The following is a 19,900-nucleotide window of genomic DNA, read 5'->3' on the forward strand; positions in this document are numbered from 1 at the left end:
TATAGATATTATAATAAACTTAATGATCATTTTGAATACAAAATATCATGTGCAGCTTTTAAAATTATTTCGTTGCTGTGGCAATTGTTCTCGTACATATTTTGAGTTATTAATCGTATGTGACACACTACTATACATTTGACAAATTGTAAGATTAATGTTTTCATGAAATTTACTTGTGTGGTCCACAATAGCTTATGTCTCCGCCAGAGAGCGATATTCTTATCGTGTCCGGCAGTGGCAAAGACCTCGTCGTCAGGATGAACCGCCAAACCCCACAATTGTCTGCCATGGCCGAATACGACTTGATTGAACCTTCTTTGTAGAGAACCTTCAAGAATGTTGTTACGCGTAGTTCCCACATAAATGTTTCCGTCGTTCCGACCGGGACGTTGCGGATATATACTGCGGACTCCACCTACCGATTCTGGCAGCTGTGTAACGTAAAATATTAACTCGATTTGAATAAAGCTTACTCATTAAGTAATCACCGAGTTATTAGTTATAAACTATTAGTGTATTAGACTTTAAGCAGAAAACTTAAATAATTAATTGGAATTAGAATATTAGAATATTATTTTGGCTTAAACCGCTTTTATTTTCCTTTTTTCTATAAGCGATTAAGGTATTTTCTTAAGTTTACCTTACTTCGTTATTTATACATAATAAATAATAATTGTGTATTTTTGATCTCTGAAAAAGAGGGAATTAAAAACAAAGTAGAAAATAAAAATTATCCGATAAGCAGTTCCCAATAACATGTCCAAAAAGCAGAATTGAGAAAGTTACCTTACAAGTTACTTTTTATTATAGAAATTGAGTGCAATTATACAAACTAAATACCGATGAAAATGAGATTTGATATTGAGTGGAATTAGTTCGGGTATTTTATTTTTTATATTATATTTTATCATATTTGCTTCAATTTTGTATTACTTTTTGTGTGTGTACTCAATTTCTATAACAAATATATGAGGCAACTAAAAAAAAGTAACTCATAAGTAACTTAAAAAGTAACATTCCCAACTTTACTAAAAAGTGTCATACAGTTAAAAAATTGCTTAAAATGTTCAACCTTTGTGTCGGTGATGCGTTTATAATTCTGCAATGAGTCCCAAGCAGCTATTTTCCTATCCTTTTCGCCGCCGGAGAGGAGCGTGCCTTCCGATAACATGACGAGAGAGCTAATGCCCTTGTTATGCGCTTCGAATTCCATTCGTACAAAATATGCCCCGTCCGCATCCACCGAGTATACCGTGATAAAACCATCACTGTCCGCCGTGACGACGTCGCCATCCTGTTCGAACTGGATGCTCGTCACGTGTGTACGGGACGGCTGAAAATATATCAGATCACTTTTATAGTAAACATTTTAGATTATTAAATTGCGATAAAAATGATATACACATATTAAGTGCGCAGCTTAATTCTCGGCCTTTTTCTCTGAACTTTGATATTAATTTATAAAACTCGGTTACTCCGAGTTTCTATGAGAGCTCTAATTGTGTGCGACAGGAATTCTGTTGTTCCAAAAGTTGTTCCTCATCGTTGACTTTCTTTGGCTATGTCCTGGACGTTTTACATTACGAAGATCAAAGTTGCAAGTAGTGTATAGAAAGTAGTATCCTCTTTCGAAGCCGAACAAATCATTTCCTGTGCTTCAGCAGTATTTTTTTTATTGAAAAGCAAAAAAAGGCAATGCCTCAAATATTGCTTCTCGAACGACATTTTACTACTTTTTTTTTTTAATTACATTAGTGCAATCGCCAACTATTTAAATTACAGTTTAAAAGCTTAAAGATGGTGCTCCAATATGACTATACGGCGGGAAATATATAAATTTGAATAGGTACCCTCATTGATTAAAATCAGGGCCCGAGAATTAAGTTGCATGCAAATACAATGTAAAATATTAAAACTACTAGCATATAAGAGTTGCATATTTAATATTATATTATACTTACCGGTTTAATGATATCAGTTCGCTCGAAGAAACCATCTTTTCGCCGATTCCAGAATGTTAAATGGCCGCGCCCATGCGTTATTAAGAGATTATCATCCAGTGGATGAAATGCTGCACCCGTGAGGTCTTCCTGCATGGTCTATACAATAAATAATACAATATACGTATGTAGTATAAATTTTCAACAAGTAAAAGTTAATAAAGAATACGAAAAGTAGAGGACACAGGACTTACTGCTACTTTGCCTAACAAGTGACCCCATTGCCATTGCCACACCGAAAGTATAGCTTCTCTTCCAGAATCCACGGCAAGTACGTAACTACCGCCATTCTATAATATCAAATTATAAATACAATACTTACGTCTCTTATATAATTATCCTCGAATTTCTGGACACCCTGTGTAATCTATGTTTTAATTTATTATTTATTATGTGTTAATAATTGAGTACGTGTGTTTGAAGCACATTGTATATTACTATTCGCAATTTATTCTTTCGTTGTTTCAATTGTTTCAGTAAACATTAAAACAAACTAAATAAATATTTAACTAAACATTACTTGTAACCAAATGAAATATAGTTACCAGTTGTGAAAATGCTAATGCTGAGACGCCCATTTGAAATTCGGTCATGCCAAACACGTATAGAGTGAGAAGAGTTTCTGTTGACCAGATACGAACATGCGGCTGCGCTTTTCTATGTCTGCCTGCCTTTTGGCCGGACGCGACAAGTTCTCTGCTAGGATGAACCTGAAATGGAAGCATGTTTTTCTTTTTGGTGTTGAAAAAAGTTATTATTACATTGTTTGTCAGACTTTAATGACAGTAAATATTAATGTTACTAATAATAATTATTAATTATTATTAATATAAGTATTAATAGTAACTATTAATTATTAATAAGAAGAAATAAACTCAATCTTATAAAAAATAAAATAGCAAACATACGTGTCTTGATAAATGTAATCAAACTTATATTGATTCAACACTTTCATCATGCAGAGAATTTCGTATACTCGTAACACTCTCTTTCTCAAATTAATACAAGGGTGCAGTATTTCTATGGGAATTCAATTTCCTTAGTTCACTTTTGTTTGCACACTATGAAATCAAAATGTTACTTACCTCCATACACATAATGTCTTCTGTGTGTCCAATGTAGTGTCGTTGCGCATTCTCTTCTCGATCGAAAAGTATTGCTACGGCCGCGACGTAATACAATAATTCGCCACTGGGTAAAACCCAAAGATTTTTGCGAGTGTCAGTTCCTCGATAACCGTAGACCCACTCAAGCTGCAGTTTTTTCTCAGGTGGCGAATTATCAACTGGAGGCAGATGAGAAGGAGGATAGAACGATCGTCTAAGTCCTCTGATCGTCACCCTGGCTGGTTCCTCACGTAGCACTTCCACGACGCTGTAATCTGCTGACGATATAAGTGTGTCTTTAATCTCATTGTTAAAGTATGCTCTTTATAAAAAAGAAAAAGAGATATGAGAAAGATCGAAAACGTTAAGAATATCAAGCAGATATCTTGCACTATTTCAATCTCTCTCTTAAGTAAATTTTGCAATACTTTGTTATTTTCTGGTCGATCGTATATATTCCGCGAAAATATACTTTTTATTCAATAAATTTTTCAAAAACTAAATTTGAGTATACATACAATTTTAAGACCAATAATAAGATTAAAGTAATCAAAACTGATCGTTAGTTACTTTTACCGTTTACTCGAACAACTTCAGGGTCAGGAGCATACAAAGCTCGTGGTCTGCTCTTGCTACGAGCCCTTCTCTGACGGCTAACTTCTTCTACGACGGTGGATGGTCCACGTGATCGTGATCTTCGTACCGGGGATGTTGTGACACCACCAGCCATGACAAGAGCCGACCCGGTACCCAAATAAAATGTATCTACGTCAGCAAACTCGTTCCGCAATTGCGAGAAACTCCTCACCTGTGGCATATTGTATAAGAGTAGAGCAATTTTATTTGATGGATATTTTATGATACTATAACAAATTATGAAAAATATGCGAATACTCGATATAAGATTGCATTCATTCTTTTAATCTCACAGGTTTGTTCTGTATAAAATAAAGTATTCTAAGAGTTATCTTTACGCTCTATGTTCTTAAAATAAATATTCTTTCGATGATTATGTAGTATTACATATTGTATTAAAATGACATAAATCTTTTATGAACTGAATATGTTTAATTTCTTTGCAAGAAATCTTATATTTATGATAAATATCAATGAATGATTTATTGCAATTAAATATTTTATTATATAATATTTTATTATATACTAAAGTTTAAATATAATATATACTTAAATAATGTATGTATAATAAGAAATTAATAATATATACATACAAATATTATAATTCGAACATCAGATAAGATATAAAAAGAGAGAAAGAAAAACAAAAAGAGACAAAGAAAAACAAAAAAGAAAGATAGAGAAAGAGGAGAAGGGTCGATGACGTGCTATTTAATGAAGAAAATTGGCCCATTTGAAATTCATGTACGATCGTGACCTGAAAAGATGAATCTCTGACCTTTTTACACACACGTGGGGGTACGTTCGTTCCACTTACATGACGACCACCTTCTGTGAGAGATATATAACCGTGTAATTTATTACAATGTCAAAAATTCAGTCGTAGTGCTCGATATTAATTTTCCTTTTTCGACTTCATTTGTCGTAAGTTCTTGAACGATACATTTTAATACTAATATAGTATAAGTCTGTGTCACATAGAATAATGCATACAACAGCTTTTAGAGCACGAGAATATCGGCGATGTGAAAAAGCTTCAAGCAAAGTAAAAAATTATGACTTTTTTGTAAATTAAGTTTTTTGCTTAAATCACAAATGCAGATTATTCTGACAACGTAAAGACGGAGGACAATTTAGATCAGATTAGATTAAATAAATAAATCTATTATATATTCACAATTACAGATTAAAATTATTGTTATCTCCTTAAATAAATTTATCTTATAAACAGTTTTATATTATGATATAAGAACCGATTTAAAAATTGTATAGATATGTTTATGGCTTTTCGAATTTTTTAAAAAACAGCCTGGAAAATGACAAAAATTATAAAAAATACTTTTCTAAAGAAAAATAATGTTATTCTAATGTAATATATCATACTTAATTATCGGAATACTTATACTTTAAACCAAATATATAATATAACAAAATACTTCGCTTTCATAATTTTATTGCGTATATTGTATATAAAATTAAAATTTTTGAAAGTAATAACAACAAAGAATTTTTTAGAAATGACTTATGGAACGTACAAATAACAACCTCATTTCGTAAAATCTCAAACGAGGGCCGACCCCGTTATCGTCATGCTTCGAGTTTTACTCCCGTCTTGCTTCTCCTCGCAGTCCGGCATGCATATTTATGGATTAACGTCGCACCCAAGTCGATTTTACAAGTACAATGCTGATACTTCAGATTTACATACGCCTTTTTTTCTTTTTTACACTTTCAAATCACGCACTGACATTTTCTAGATTCTTTTCAAATACCAACCGTAAAATGGCATATTAATTTTGTATATATAAATATACGAGAATTTAATAAAGATTTATAAATTAAAATTGTATTCAAAAAAATTTAATAAATTCTAATTTTTTTTATGACAGAAGAGAATAAATTTTAAATGTATTAGAAGAATATGTAATTTTATCAAGTTTTAAGTATTATGCTTTAATATTTTTATCTATACAATATTGATTGCAACAGTATATTTGAATAATAACTGACCTCTTGTCCTGAAACAGTAAACATTCTCTTAGCCCCGTTCATCTTCAATACTTGTCCAAGATCTTCTAAAACCTCCTCGAATGGTTGCGATGTACGAAGATTTAGCAGAACTCGACACTGACGAAAAAATAATTACATTAAAATTTGTATATCCTTAAAACTTACATTGATAAACATAATAACAAAAAAATTTCTAATTATTTAAGATATTAAAATAAAATATTTATTTAAAAAATGTAATATTGTCAATTGCTGAATTGATTTAATTGAAATTGTTTCTCAATTTAAATAAAATGTATGATTGAAATGCTTCAAAAATCTTTTTTTTATAAAAAATTGTATTTTTTAAAGAAATTAATTTTATATAGATAAAAATAGAGTTTTAAAAAAATTAAAAAGCGCAAGTAAAAATTAAATAGATAAATGTATATAGTATAGTAGAAAAATTATATAATATAATTAAAGAACACAAATTTATATTAACAAATACGTAGAGTGAAATAAATTATTTAAATGACAAAAATTCTAATGTATAAAAAAACACATATTATTTATTTACATGTATATATATTATTTAATTAATTTAAGGAAAGTATTCGTTTTTTAAAACAGAACGAAGAGTTAATAAAAGTTAAGAGAAGAATTAATGCGTAGATTAGTATATAGATATATCTCAGCCGATCTTGCCGCAATATGTAATAAATTAACAATTTTCAATCATCCTACCTGAACAGTATGATCATGGTTGTTAACAATACGAATGACACGGCCCGATGATGGCTTTCCGCCACCAGGGGGTGGCGCTTCTTCAGTGATGGAAGCTTTCCGGCTAAGGCTCGGTACCGCTGGCGGTCTACTTTGCCACCCTCCAACCCCACTTACGGTCCCAGTGGTACTGCTCCTACTACCTCCACCACCTGCAGGACTAGTGTACCAGGTGTTGTTTTTCTTTCCGTAGCTGGCCGGCTGACATGGAAAATTTTTAATTATTTTTCGCAATAAATTCTTCACCTTTTTGAGATGCTTCCCAGATGTCATAAATTCAAAGAAACATAACATTAATATTATAATTTCGCTCTCAACGATATAAATGTAACATAACATGATGTTACATAACAGTTACATTGTTAAGTGCGAAATTATAACAATGTTCTTTGAATTTACGTTGACTGCAGCATCGACGAAGCATCTTAAAATTGTAAAGAATTACGATACTAAAACGATTAGATATTCGAATTTTCTAAATACATTTTAATTTTGTTTTTAAAATTATAGTATACGTTATACAGTATGTATAATGTATACTATAACTCTAAGTAATTGACAGTAAAATACATAATAATAACACCCCTATTATCATTATTATGTATTTTACTGTCAGTTATTTTTTAAAGATATTTTATACAACATAATATTGAAACAAATTAGATAGTAAGATTATTTTAGTATGGTATACATTTTTAGTGTATTCGTGATATCATCAATTTTAAATTCTTAAAAAAGTATAAAATAAAATATTTTTTATTTTTTTCTTTATACATTATATATTTCATATTATTTCTGAACATTATATGTATGTTTTAGATTAAAATTTAAAGTTTCTTTTAAAATATTTTAGTAAATTCAATAAATGTCGCATAAATATTCAGACCTGTATCATGTCGGCCGGCAGCGATATTACTTCGAAGGAATCACTCATTAACACAACAAAACTGTCTGACCAACAACTTAAGTCTCGACTGTAATATTCAGTCTCCGAATCGCTGTAGTAGTCCTCTATTTCTTGTCTAGCCAAATTCGGCTCCGAATCGTCCGACTGGGACGAAGACAAACTTGCAGGCTCAATTGTGAATCTCAATTGACTCCTTACAACCTTTGAAGATTCACTTCACTTTTGTCACATTCAATATCAAACGCACGATATACAAATTCACATAATCCAAAAAATTAGCATTTCATAATTTATTTTATGGTTTTTGAAGAATATTAATTCTTCAATATTAACGATACTTTGCAAGTATCAAAAATAAATTTCTATTATGAATATTGGAAAAAACTAAACAAAGAGACACACTGAACAAATACGTTAAGACAAATGTTTTATAGGCAGAAAACGATCGAACGAGTGAAAGATTGCTTTGATTACGATCGCAACTTTAGGTAAACTTCCATCATTTCACTGCTCACGTTACGTTCTTGAAAATTCTCAATCTTCAATCGTAATACAATCTTAATTTCAGTTCTTAACACTCTTTTATAATTATGATATCATCGGTGTTTTTTCATCGAGAATCGAGAATATTAGAAGAAATTGGAGAAGCTAAAAAAAAATAATAATAAAAGATCGCGGTTTTTTATTACGTTTTACTGAAAAGAGGCGTTCACATTGATTTTGATATCAAATTCACCAATCGACAATAAAAAGTTTCAATGATGAGATTTGGCGTGAAAGTCCGTGACAATTATCTTTTCGTCAATCTTGAATTGCGTGACACAATTGCTGTCTTTCTTTCAAATACGGACGGAACACATTGATACAACCGCGACAGTGTTCAATGGACGACTACTGGGGCAAGTAAGAGGTGGGATAGTTGTATTGAAGAACTAGGGTGCTGCAACATCCCCTACCACACTTCTCCACCTTACGTTACCATACCTTATGAAGGGCTGCCGTCGCTCAAGGACGACCATCCCCTAACCCTTCACCTCCTCTTCCACCCCTCTTAATTCTCCGCGTAGCAATATTAATTCAATTCAGTATGCTGATACTACTGAAATTAAAGGAATATGCAACACCCTTTTCACGGTTATTCATCACTTTTAATGAACATATGAGCTTGCCTTGCTGTCATTTATACATCAATTGAATAACATTGTGTAATTTAATTGTAATACATGTAATATATTATATATATAAAGTAGTCTTGAATTATTCTAGTGTTTAAATATTTTACATCTTTGCAGATATTTTTTTTAAATTTCATTTCCCTTCTTCTCTCTGATTTTTATCATGAATAAAAAATAACACAATAGAAATTATAAACAATTTTAACTCAAACTTACGATTTTATATATAAAATACACATACTCATATAATTTGAGCCAAAATTTTTTATAATCTTTATTGTATCATTTATTACAATAACAATCAAAAAGAGAAAATGAAATTATTCAATTAATTAATTTAATATATCTGTAAAAATTTAATCAAAAATTTTTGACAATATGGAACATTTAGTGTTTTAAAATTAGTTTCTAGTAGAAGTATATTGAATTGAATTAATATTACTGCACGAAGAATACACACACATACATATATGTGAAAGAATTAGTTCTTAAAATTTACTCTGAAAATATATAGTAGTTAAGGTACAATATATATTATTTTAAAGATTTTTACATGCATTTCAGTAAAATTAATCGAACTTATTTTATATTTTATTGTAGTTTTATTAATGAATGTGAGAGATTCATATAAATTCTTCGAAATATAATGTGTTGCCCCACGATTACCATATTTTCAGAATAAATTTTAAGAAATAATTCTTTTTGTGTGCATATAATTACATACTTGTAATGTATTATTTGTAAGAGCGTGCACGTACAATTTTTTTTAAACTAAACTATCAAATCTATCCATTTTATATATAAATTTCAATATATCGGGGAGATAAGCAATAGTAATCACATATGTTTTGATTATTCTTAATAAAAGAACATTATATGTATGTTTTAGATTAAAATTTAAAGTTTCTTTTAAAATATTTTAGTAAATTCAATAAATGTCGCATAAATATTCAGACCTGTATCATGTCGGCCGGCAGCGATATTACTTCGAAGGAATCACTCATTAACACAACAAAACTGTCTGACCAACAACTTAAGTCTCGACTGTAATATTCAGTCTCCGAATCGCTGTAGTAGTCCTCTATTTCTTGTCTAGCCAAATTCGGCTCCGAATCGTCCGACTGGGACGAAGACAAACTTGCAGGCTCAATTGTGAATCTCAATTGACTCCTTACAACCTTTGAAGATTCACTTCACTTTTGTCACATTCAATATCAAACGCACGATATACAAATTCACATAATCCAAAAAATTAGCATTTCATAATTTATTTTATGGTTTTTGAAGAATATTAATTCTTCAATATTAACGATACTTTGCAAGTATCAAAAATAAATTTCTATTATGAATATTGGAAAAAACTAAACAAAGAGACACACTGAACAAATACGTTAAGACAAATGTTTTATAGGCAGAAAACGATCGAACGAGTGAAAGATTGCTTTGATTACGATCGCAACTTTAGGTAAACTTCCATCATTTCACTGCTCACGTTACGTTCTTGAAAATTCTCAATCTTCAATCGTAATACAATCTTAATTTCAGTTCTTAACACTCTTTTATAATTATGATATCATCGGTGTTTTTTCATCGAGAATCGAGAATATTAGAAGAAATTGGAGAAGCTAAAAAAAAATAATAATAAAAGATCGCGGTTTTTTATTACGTTTTACTGAAAAGAGGCGTTCACATTGATTTTGATATCAAATTCACCAATCGACAATAAAAAGTTTCAATGATGAGATTTGGCGTGAAAGTCCGTGACAATTATCTTTTCGTCAATCTTGAATTGCGTGACACAATTGCTGTCTTTCTTTCAAATACGGACGGAACACATTGATACAACCGCGACAGTGTTCAATGGACGACTACTGGGGCAAGTAAGAGGTGGGATAGTTGTATTGAAGAACTAGGGTGCTGCAACATCCCCTACCACACTTCTCCACCTTACGTTACCATACCTTATGAAGGGCTGCCGTCGCTCAAGGACGACCATCCCCTAACCCTTCACCTCCTCTTCCACCCCTCTTAATTCTCCGCGTAGCAATATTAATTCAATTCAGTATGCTGATACTACTGAAATTAAAGGAATATGCAACACCCTTTTCACGGTTATTCATCACTTTTAATGAACATATGAGCTTGCCTTGCTGTCATTTATACATCAATTGAATAACATTGTGTAATTTAATTGTAATACATGTAATATATTATATATATAAAGTAGTCTTGAATTATTCTAGTGTTTAAATATTTTACATCTTTGCAGATATTTTTTTTAAATTTCATTTCCCTTCTTCTCTCTGATTTTTATCATGAATAAAAAATAACACAATAGAAATTATAAACAATTTTAACTCAAACTTACGATTTTATATATAAAATACACATACTCATATAATTTGAGCCAAAATTTTTTATAATCTTTATTGTATCATTTATTACAATAACAATCAAAAAGAGAAAATGAAATTATTCAATTAATTAATTTAATATATCTGTAAAAATTTAATCAAAAATTTTTGACAATATGGAACATTTAGTGTTTTAAAATTAGTTTCTAGTAGAAGTATATTGAATTGAATTAATATTACTGCACGAAGAATACACACACATACATATATGTGAAAGAATTAGTTCTTAAAATTTACTCTGAAAATATATAGTAGTTAAGGTACAATATATATTATTTTAAAGATTTTTACATGCATTTCAGTAAAATTAATCGAACTTATTTTATATTTTATTGTAGTTTTATTAATGAATGTGAGAGATTCATATAAATTCTTCGAAATATAATGTGTTGCCCCACGATTACCATATTTTCAGAATAAATTTTAAGAAATAATTCTTTTTGTGTGCATATAATTACATACTTGTAATGTATTATTTGTAAGAGCGTGCACGTACAATTTTTTTTAAACTAAACTATCAAATCTATCCATTTTATATATAAATTTCAATATATCGGGGAGATAAGCAATAGTAATCACATATGTTTTGATTATTCTTAATAAACGATCAATAGGGACCGTTTTGCCTCTTGTTAGTTTGGATGATAGAAGTTTTATTGAGGTTCATGCTTGTTTCGATAAAAGGCGATAAAAGCATCCGCGGAAATTAAGAACGCCCACGCCTTCCTGATAAATCTCTTATGAAAAAAAACTTGATTTCTCAGGAAATTCAGCCTATATATTAAAGCACTTAACTTGATTAGCTGCATAAGACTCTAATATTAAAAGTAGATCTCGAAAATAAAAAAAGAGCTAACGAGACTAATAGTCCAATAAGCTGAATTATGACTTCAAAACACGCTTACTATCCCATTACTATCCCACGGAAGATCAGTCATTTATATGAAACACTTTTTATATCGTAATTTTTCTAGTATTAAAAATTATGCAGTAAAGAGAATATAATGTTCTCCCAAAGAGAGAGAGTCTTCCTTAAGTATTTGGAAATATATTATTAAATTTTTTAAAAGTAAAATTAAATAGTTATATTTACCGTTTTATTTTAACAAAATTAATAATTTTATATGTTATACATATAATATATTTTTTGTTTTTTTATATGTTTAAACACAAATTTTATACGCATAAATTTCTTAATCGCATTCACACATTGTGTAAAGATGAGATTGTTGTACAAATATCAAAATATATACAGTCAACGTAAATAGATTCCTCGTGCAGTAATAATACTGGAATGTCGTAAAATTTATGTCGCAATAAATCAGCAATATTTTAATTAATAATAAAATAAATAGAGAATGTAGTGAACAATTAACATGCTTTTATGTCTACAAAGAATTCGATGTCATATTATTGAAATATAGATAATCGCAATCCTTGGATACATAAGCATTTAAAAATGCGGGTTGAAAGTTGAAATGTTTATCCATTATTCTTAAATATATATATATATATGTAATAAATTTCACATACATACGCACACAAATACCTAGGTATCTAAATTTTATGAGCATTTACTCATATTTAATTTATCTTTTATATATTTTTCTAAATTAATGCAAGCTATTGTACAACAATTATCACAAAGATAATTGTCAGTTGATCAGCAACTCATATTTTCGTACAATTTTATACTATATAATACAGTATTCTCAATACAAGGTTACGAGCGTATAATAGTTGAAACGTATTCGCGTACAGAATGAAGGTCAGCTCGCCACTTCATTCTCACGCAGACCAACCCTTCCGTTAAGCTGTCCTATATTGATATAATACTTTAACTCCTAGCTCAGGTCATTAGTATTTCATCTTTATTCACTGCACATATATATACAAAAGTTTCCTGATTGCATATAAATTTCATTGTATTTAATTTTTCTTTCTATATAAGATATTGTATTAATTTTTTGTCGCAATTAACATTTTTCCATCATATTCTCGTGTATACAATACGTATAAAATTATAATATAATTGCGACAATCGCGTGCAATGTCGTCTGAGTTGATTATAATTCCAAAAAAAGATTAGAAAAAATAGCGCAGTTGATAAGTCACGACAATAAATCTTTCCGATAAACCTCTTAATGCCAAACTCAATGCTCAAGAATTTCTTAGATTTCTCGATAGATCGAGAATACATTCTTAAATTTAGAAAAGATAACGACAACGACATATAATGAAATATTTATACGAAACTGTTTGATAAATTATGTATAATCAATTATGTATAATCAGAAAAAGTAATTTCTTGTAGAGAAACAAGTAAACCCAGTGAGAAATGACAATGGAATCGACACCGAATTAATGTCGATTCGACGTCGATTTCATTGTCATTTCTCACTGGGAAAAACATAGAATAAATCATTTTATGAGCTGCGCATTTTTCGTAAAAAAGATATATCTTGTAAAATAGATGCGTTCAGATTGAAGGCTATTTTTTAAAACACAAATAAAAAATTATTATATATCATTAATTATTTCGTCATTTCATTTCACAATAAAGCATTACTATATCTTAATTTCTATATACATACTTTATAATCATTCACGCAAGAGTTATATATAATCTTTATTACTTTACATATTTTTAAAGAGAGTGTTTTACATTATTTTTCTTTATTTATTATATTATAATTACAAATTTTTCATTTATTATTCATTTATAATTGAAAAAAAATTTTTAACTGAGAATTAACCCTTTTTAAAATCTTTCAAGCAAGCAATACAATATAATGAAAACCGACAATTCGTCTCAATTGTGTGTGGTATTGATAAATCACATACAATCGTTTCAGAGGAAAATTTACATCATGATTTCATCAAACAATTTTTCCACTACATCTAATTCCTCCGCTTGTTTTTAATTTAAAGCGGAGTATCCTTGCAATATGAAGAAATGAAGAACTAGCTCATATATGTTGCGTGACGATAGCAAGGTCTCGTGATTCAAAACGTGCCATAGCGATTACAGAAAAATAATTCGCTGAAGAAAATAATAGCTAGAGTAAGGGTACTCGTCAGCTTTCGCTCGATAAAGTTGCGATTGCGAATGATAAGAAGTCTAGCTAAAAAGAAAAATATATCTAATGAGCGTTAATGAAAACAGTTATACCCTATATATTATACGCACTTATCGCATTTCTTTTTTATTTCCGTGCTATCTTGGTGACATGAACTACAGCAAGCAATCGATTATGGTGATATCAATGCTGGGACTGTCGTTCGGTCTGCGCACGAATAAATAAATGGCTATATACATCCGTATAGAAGAGACAGAAAAAATTACGTATAATATTTACGTGTGATCGCAATAAAGATAAATTTTAAAAAATGCGAAAATAAAATCCTCGAGAGAAAAGAAAAGCAAGGGATAAGAGAACAATTGCGCGACAAGATAACATTTTTCAGGAGCAATGACCTGAACTTTAAGATTACTTTGAATCTTTAAAAGCGGTGTTCTCGAACGTAAACCAAGCAAAGAGAACTTGGTGTTTATTGATCCCAAGAGGCCGGTTGACCAACGGTCAATGAGATACGGTCTCTCCCCCATTCTCTTGCCACCCTCTACAACAGCCTTCTTAACGGAAGTAGGAATTGCCCCTCTCTTCCTACCTCCCACTTACTACTCCGTGATTCATGCGTTCTTAGCTGTTCTGACTAAGAAAATCGAATTGGTCGCTATTATGAAATCATCGAAGAATCAAGGAAAATTCATAATTTGGGAAAATAAAATCGTTATTTCTATTTTATCAACAGTCTTCTATATAATTATTAAGAAAGTATTGAAAATTATGATGTGTGGAACGTAATCTGTATGAATACAGAGCTTTCAGTGTACTTGAAAAAAAATTCCATTATTTATACAGTTGCAGGGATTGTGTACATACATTACGTTTCAAGGATTGTGCATATGGCGTACACGACGCAATAGTAACTTCTTGTTGGTAATATGTAATTAGGTCACCAATAGCGTGGCAAGCAACGCGAGGAACAAACACGCAATTTATGTTAAGAAAAGAGAACGAAGGTGAACGAACATATAATAAAAATCTAATTAATGACACGAATCTTTATCGCGCGGTACTGTATAATATAACATGTTAGGGTGTCAGAAATGATGGAAATGGAAAACAGGCCGATATTATTTGGCGCAACGTATTAAGAAGTGGCTCTGAAGAAACCTCTCACGGTTTTTGTACCTATATCGCTTTTAGTAACTGAGGAGCAGACTTTTAAAATACGTTTTGTTCAAAATTTCATTTTTTTTTTAGTTAGAAATGGCGTAGTGTTCAGTAAAAAAATTCATGTTATATAAGCTACTCTGAGATGTTCAGAAAATATTTTGTTATCATCAAATTATGTACTGAAAAATACAGACATTTCGAAGTGCATTATATTTTTTAACTAGAGACAAACACGTGTATTTGTTTAACATTTTCAGCAATTGTTTACAGCAATTTTGTTCAATACATCACATCCTACTAATTGACATTTTCTAAACTACATAGTTTTCTTTTGTGCGTATAGTTTCTGTTTTTCTCATTTTCTAAAAATTATAAATTTTGGATAAAATGCATTTTGAAAATGTGTTCCTCAATTTCTTTTAGTAATTATTTATATAAAATTTAATTTATTGAATCAAATTTCAAACTATATACTGATAATAATAGATTAATTAGTTTTAAATAATATTTGACAAACTTTAAGACTTAATGACATATGTCTGGCATTAAAAATTTAAAGTAAAGTAAAAAAATAAAAAATAATTAAACAACACACACAACACACACACACACACACAACACACACACACAGGGCTACGAGTCAACATTCGTTAATATATAAAGGTGTTAGTAAATATAAAATGTCATTAGTTAAAAATATATATAAAGTTTAATAAAATTTGAAAACAGACGTTTCGACCTTTATTAGGTCATTTTCAATGTTTAAAAAAATAAAACAGAAAAATTTCTTTCTGATTCTGAACTTTCTTTCTGATAAGAAAAAGTTAACTTTTAGTCTTTAAATTAGATTAAAAGTTGGCAGAAGTAGAAGTGCGATATACTGGCTACGGTCCTTTGTACCATATAAATGCTTCAAAGTATTTTTTGATTAGTCAATTAGTGAAAGTGAAGTTTCTTTCTTCAAGTTAGTCAATCAAATGCTTCGAAGCAAAGAGACCACATCTAATGATAATATATATAGAATTACATGTATCTAGGTTTTTTTGTATATCATTATGTAGCGAGAAGGAAAAAAAATGTCATGAAAAAGATATTCTAAAAGAATCATTCTGTTTAATAAAAATTTATTTTATAAATCGCGGGAGTGAAAAATAATGACAGAAATGGTTTTGAAATTAAGGTAAAAAGAGAGAAAGAAAGAAAATGAAGGCAAATGTAGAAAAGAATAAGAGGAAGGAAAAGAGGAAAAAAGAAAAAGGAGGGAATCTCTGAGAAGAAATACACGTGACTATTCTGTGCAAACTCACATCACCATTCGATCACGATCACCAAGTGACGCTTTAAAGTCACTTTTATAATATATTCCTCTTACTATATTTATAAATTATCATCGGTCCAATTTTGTATTATAATTATTAAAATGAAATATTTACGTATACTTTGTTTTTTGTAAATTACTTAAAAATTGAGAAAATTAATATGGAAAAATAATATTTTATCTTAAATAATGATCTTGAATATTTAAATTGCCTTTTCCTTCTTTGTTTTGTTCTCATTAATTAAAGTGGATTACATATTTGAGAATACTGATCTGATTAATTAAGGCCAATCAGTATGCAAAGCCCAGTTGTTTAATGCAAGAGTCATGCATTACAATAAGCTTCAGTCACTTTGTCGAATTAAAGAATAATCCTGCATATGCATGGCTGCCGATCAAAGTAACTGGATCGTAATTGCATCAAGGTGCATCGTAATACATAACGAGTTAAATTGGTCACACCTCTGAACTAAAGGAAGGGTGTGAACCATAATGCCCAATGACGGCAATGACGTAGACAAAATAAAATTGCTTCTCATCCATTGCATCAATAAATCAGACAAGCAATCAGATGATGAGAAACGTTTTTAATTGAGTTTTTTTTTCTATAAAATTATATTACTATGTAGAAATTATACGATTGTAAATAAATAGTACTGTAAAATCTTGAGACAAGATGAAATAAGATATTAAAATTTGTATTGTTTCGATACTAAGAAGAGAAGGAGAAAGGAGCGCTCCCTGTTCTCGCGCAAATATAATTTTGCGTTGCGTGTGGCCTGCTTTAGGAAGCTGATCTGGGCCAGATACACACGACGCGACGTCCCCTTCGTCGTCGTCATCATCATCATTAGTATTACGATTAAGCATTCTTACAAATCGTTATTATATCGCGTCTCCTTAAAAGTTACTTAAAAATTTTATATTCCGACACATTTGTAGCAACAATACTAAACTCTATTGCAATATTAGTAGTTACGTTTCTTACTCTTTTATAGTTCTTTATGGCTTTTGTACAAAATGCGTTCGTGCGTGTTTGTACACGCTTATAAATATGTAAGTGTGTCCCAACGCTTATTTCGAAATGTTAATCATAAATAACTTTACGATAACGATCGTAACAATATGTAATAGCACTGTAAAAAAATTGTTTTAACAATGTTAGCTATTTTTAATGTATTTTTGCTTGTTGAACAGGAATCTGTTTTTCAAATGTGGCTGTCACATCACAATGATGAGAAAAATAGCGTCAAAGAATAAAAAACAACAATTTTGAAAGTTATTATTAAATCGTAGCACTGATAGAAAATTTTTTTTCGAAATGTCGTTAATAAATAAAGTATTAACTCACGAAAATATTAATTTTTAATTTTAAAATGCATTTTGTTTCGTTTTAGGATGATTTTTTTATTTTTGCGATACAGGAATTTGAAATTTAAAAAATTAATTCATATTTAGTATGTTTAAAAAACAAAAGGAACTGATAAAGGTTTTTTTAGACAATAATCCAAAAATATAAAAATTTGTAGACTAATATAATTGATTATTTGTATTAAGTATGATCCGAATAAGAATTAAGAACACAGGAAAGTTCAATGTTTTTCCTTCAATCTTTGTTATATTCCCCAATACTCCCTTTACGTGTATTATAGAAAAAAAAAAATATGATATATCTTTGTTTTTATTCCGTATTTTATTTTTTTCTAATATATAAGTAGTATTATTATTATAGATTAATTTTTACTAATATTGTATTACTAACGTTGATAATATTTTTTTCATAATTTCATAAAAGATAAAACAATAAAGATTTAAAAACTACAAAAGTTAAACATATTTTTATATTTGTCATTAAAATGTATCATTTTTCATGCGTTGTGAATAATGGTCGAAACAAAAAAGATGCTAGCATGTTTACATTTATAGCACGATGAAGCCGATCGTGCTTTGAAGACGTGTTTACAACGTCAGTCAAGTTCACGAGTATCGAGGTTGTTACTTGTTACCAACTAGAGCTTTAATCGAGCGTGATTAACACATACTTTCGCTATCTATGAAATCGCGTTCTTATCGAGATAACATAAACTATCAATCGTATTTATTTTATTTAAAAAATTTACGCTCATATATTATTTATTTAAGCAAAGTGTAAAATTAATAATTTTAAATAAACACAAATATGTTGTAATCAAAATATTATAAATAAATCCTAGATTACGTTGATTCAATTTTATCTTTAAAATACGATATATATGTACATATGATTTGGACAAATAATTTTTCTTCAATCTATTGTATCTTCTTTGCAATAATCGAACTCTTGTGATGCATCGAAGATTTCTTACCTTGAAAGTTTTATAGCTGGACACTACGTAAGAGGCACCATCCTCGAGTTCATCAAGATTAATCTTCCGATCACCGTCCATCGAGAAAATGTGGCGCGCTCCTCTTGGCAGGTCCATCCGAAGGGATAATCTATCCAATAGAGCCTCCAAAGAACCAATGTCACGGCCAGGTTTGAATCTAAAAATATTCAATATTTGCTAAAGTAATATTGTATAAAGCAAATTCGAACAATTGTATTCTTTTAAAATCTTTTGATTTTGAATGAATTTTCGCTTATTATTAAAACTATTGATTATTACTGTAAATAAAAGAGTAATAAGAATGAAAACTTTAATCAACGCTACAAAGATAATGTATAAAACATAAGGTATGTTTTAAACTGTAATTCAGACCATAATTTGACAATTAAACACGTTTGAACAAAATTTATTTATATCAAAATGCAGTTCACTTGTCTAAATTAATGTTATCTTTTTAAGAACAGAACCCTTTCATGGCAATGCAATTATGTTAATATTTTTCGGTTATAACTCACGACAGCATTTTTATAACTTTTTAATTAAAATAGTTAAGATGCTAGTTAAATAAATAAATGTATTGATTAGAAAAGACATCTATCTCCATCTATACGCATTTTTCAAAATTTTTTCATACATCTTTCGCCACTTTTCCAAAAAATTTTAAAAAAGAAATTTAGTTTCTCAAAATAATTCTTAATATCTTCTGTTTAATTATAGACAATGTTATTAAAATGGCATAATTGTATGTATATGCGATTGATGCAATATAATATTATTGAATAACATTTTAAAAATATGTATGCTTTAGAGATTTATTGAAAATGTTTAAAAATATTTTAATAATATATGTTTCATTGTGTTTTACACAAGCATTATTGTTTACAAGTTATTAAATTAATGTGTGTGTGTGTGTGTGGTGTGTGTGGTGTGTGTGTGTGTGTGTGTGTGTGTGTGTG

The 19,900-nt window shown here is 29.5% G+C and overlaps 1 protein-coding gene across 1 annotated transcript in view; it reads right to left on the minus strand.

Moving 5' to 3' along the window:
* The window catches only part of DCX-EMAP (Doublecortin-domain-containing echinoderm-microtubule-associated protein), a 24,055-nt gene that overhangs the window by 2,388 nt on the left and 1,767 nt on the right, over positions 1 to 19,900 (minus strand). Inside the window, exons 3-12 of the mRNA XM_018551335.1 lie at positions 18,924 to 19,101; positions 6,482 to 6,721; positions 5,756 to 5,872; positions 3,686 to 3,917; positions 3,089 to 3,384; positions 2,549 to 2,713; positions 2,198 to 2,293; positions 1,965 to 2,102; positions 1,076 to 1,336; positions 177 to 434 (exon numbers count right to left, since the gene is read on the minus strand). Of these exons, the coding sequence (XP_018406837.1) occupies positions 177 to 434; positions 1,076 to 1,336; positions 1,965 to 2,102; positions 2,198 to 2,293; positions 2,549 to 2,713; positions 3,089 to 3,384; positions 3,686 to 3,917; positions 5,756 to 5,872; positions 6,482 to 6,721; positions 18,924 to 19,101 (1,981 nt within the window). The remainder of the gene's footprint in view (positions 1 to 176; positions 435 to 1,075; positions 1,337 to 1,964; positions 2,103 to 2,197; positions 2,294 to 2,548; positions 2,714 to 3,088; positions 3,385 to 3,685; positions 3,918 to 5,755; positions 5,873 to 6,481; positions 6,722 to 18,923; positions 19,102 to 19,900) is intronic.

This window comes from Cyphomyrmex costatus, unplaced genomic scaffold (genome assembly GCF_001594065.2).
Source record: "Cyphomyrmex costatus isolate MS0001 unplaced genomic scaffold, Ccosl1.0 scaffold14, whole genome shotgun sequence".
Classification (NCBI taxonomy): Eukaryota; Metazoa; Arthropoda; class Insecta; order Hymenoptera; family Formicidae; genus Cyphomyrmex; species Cyphomyrmex costatus.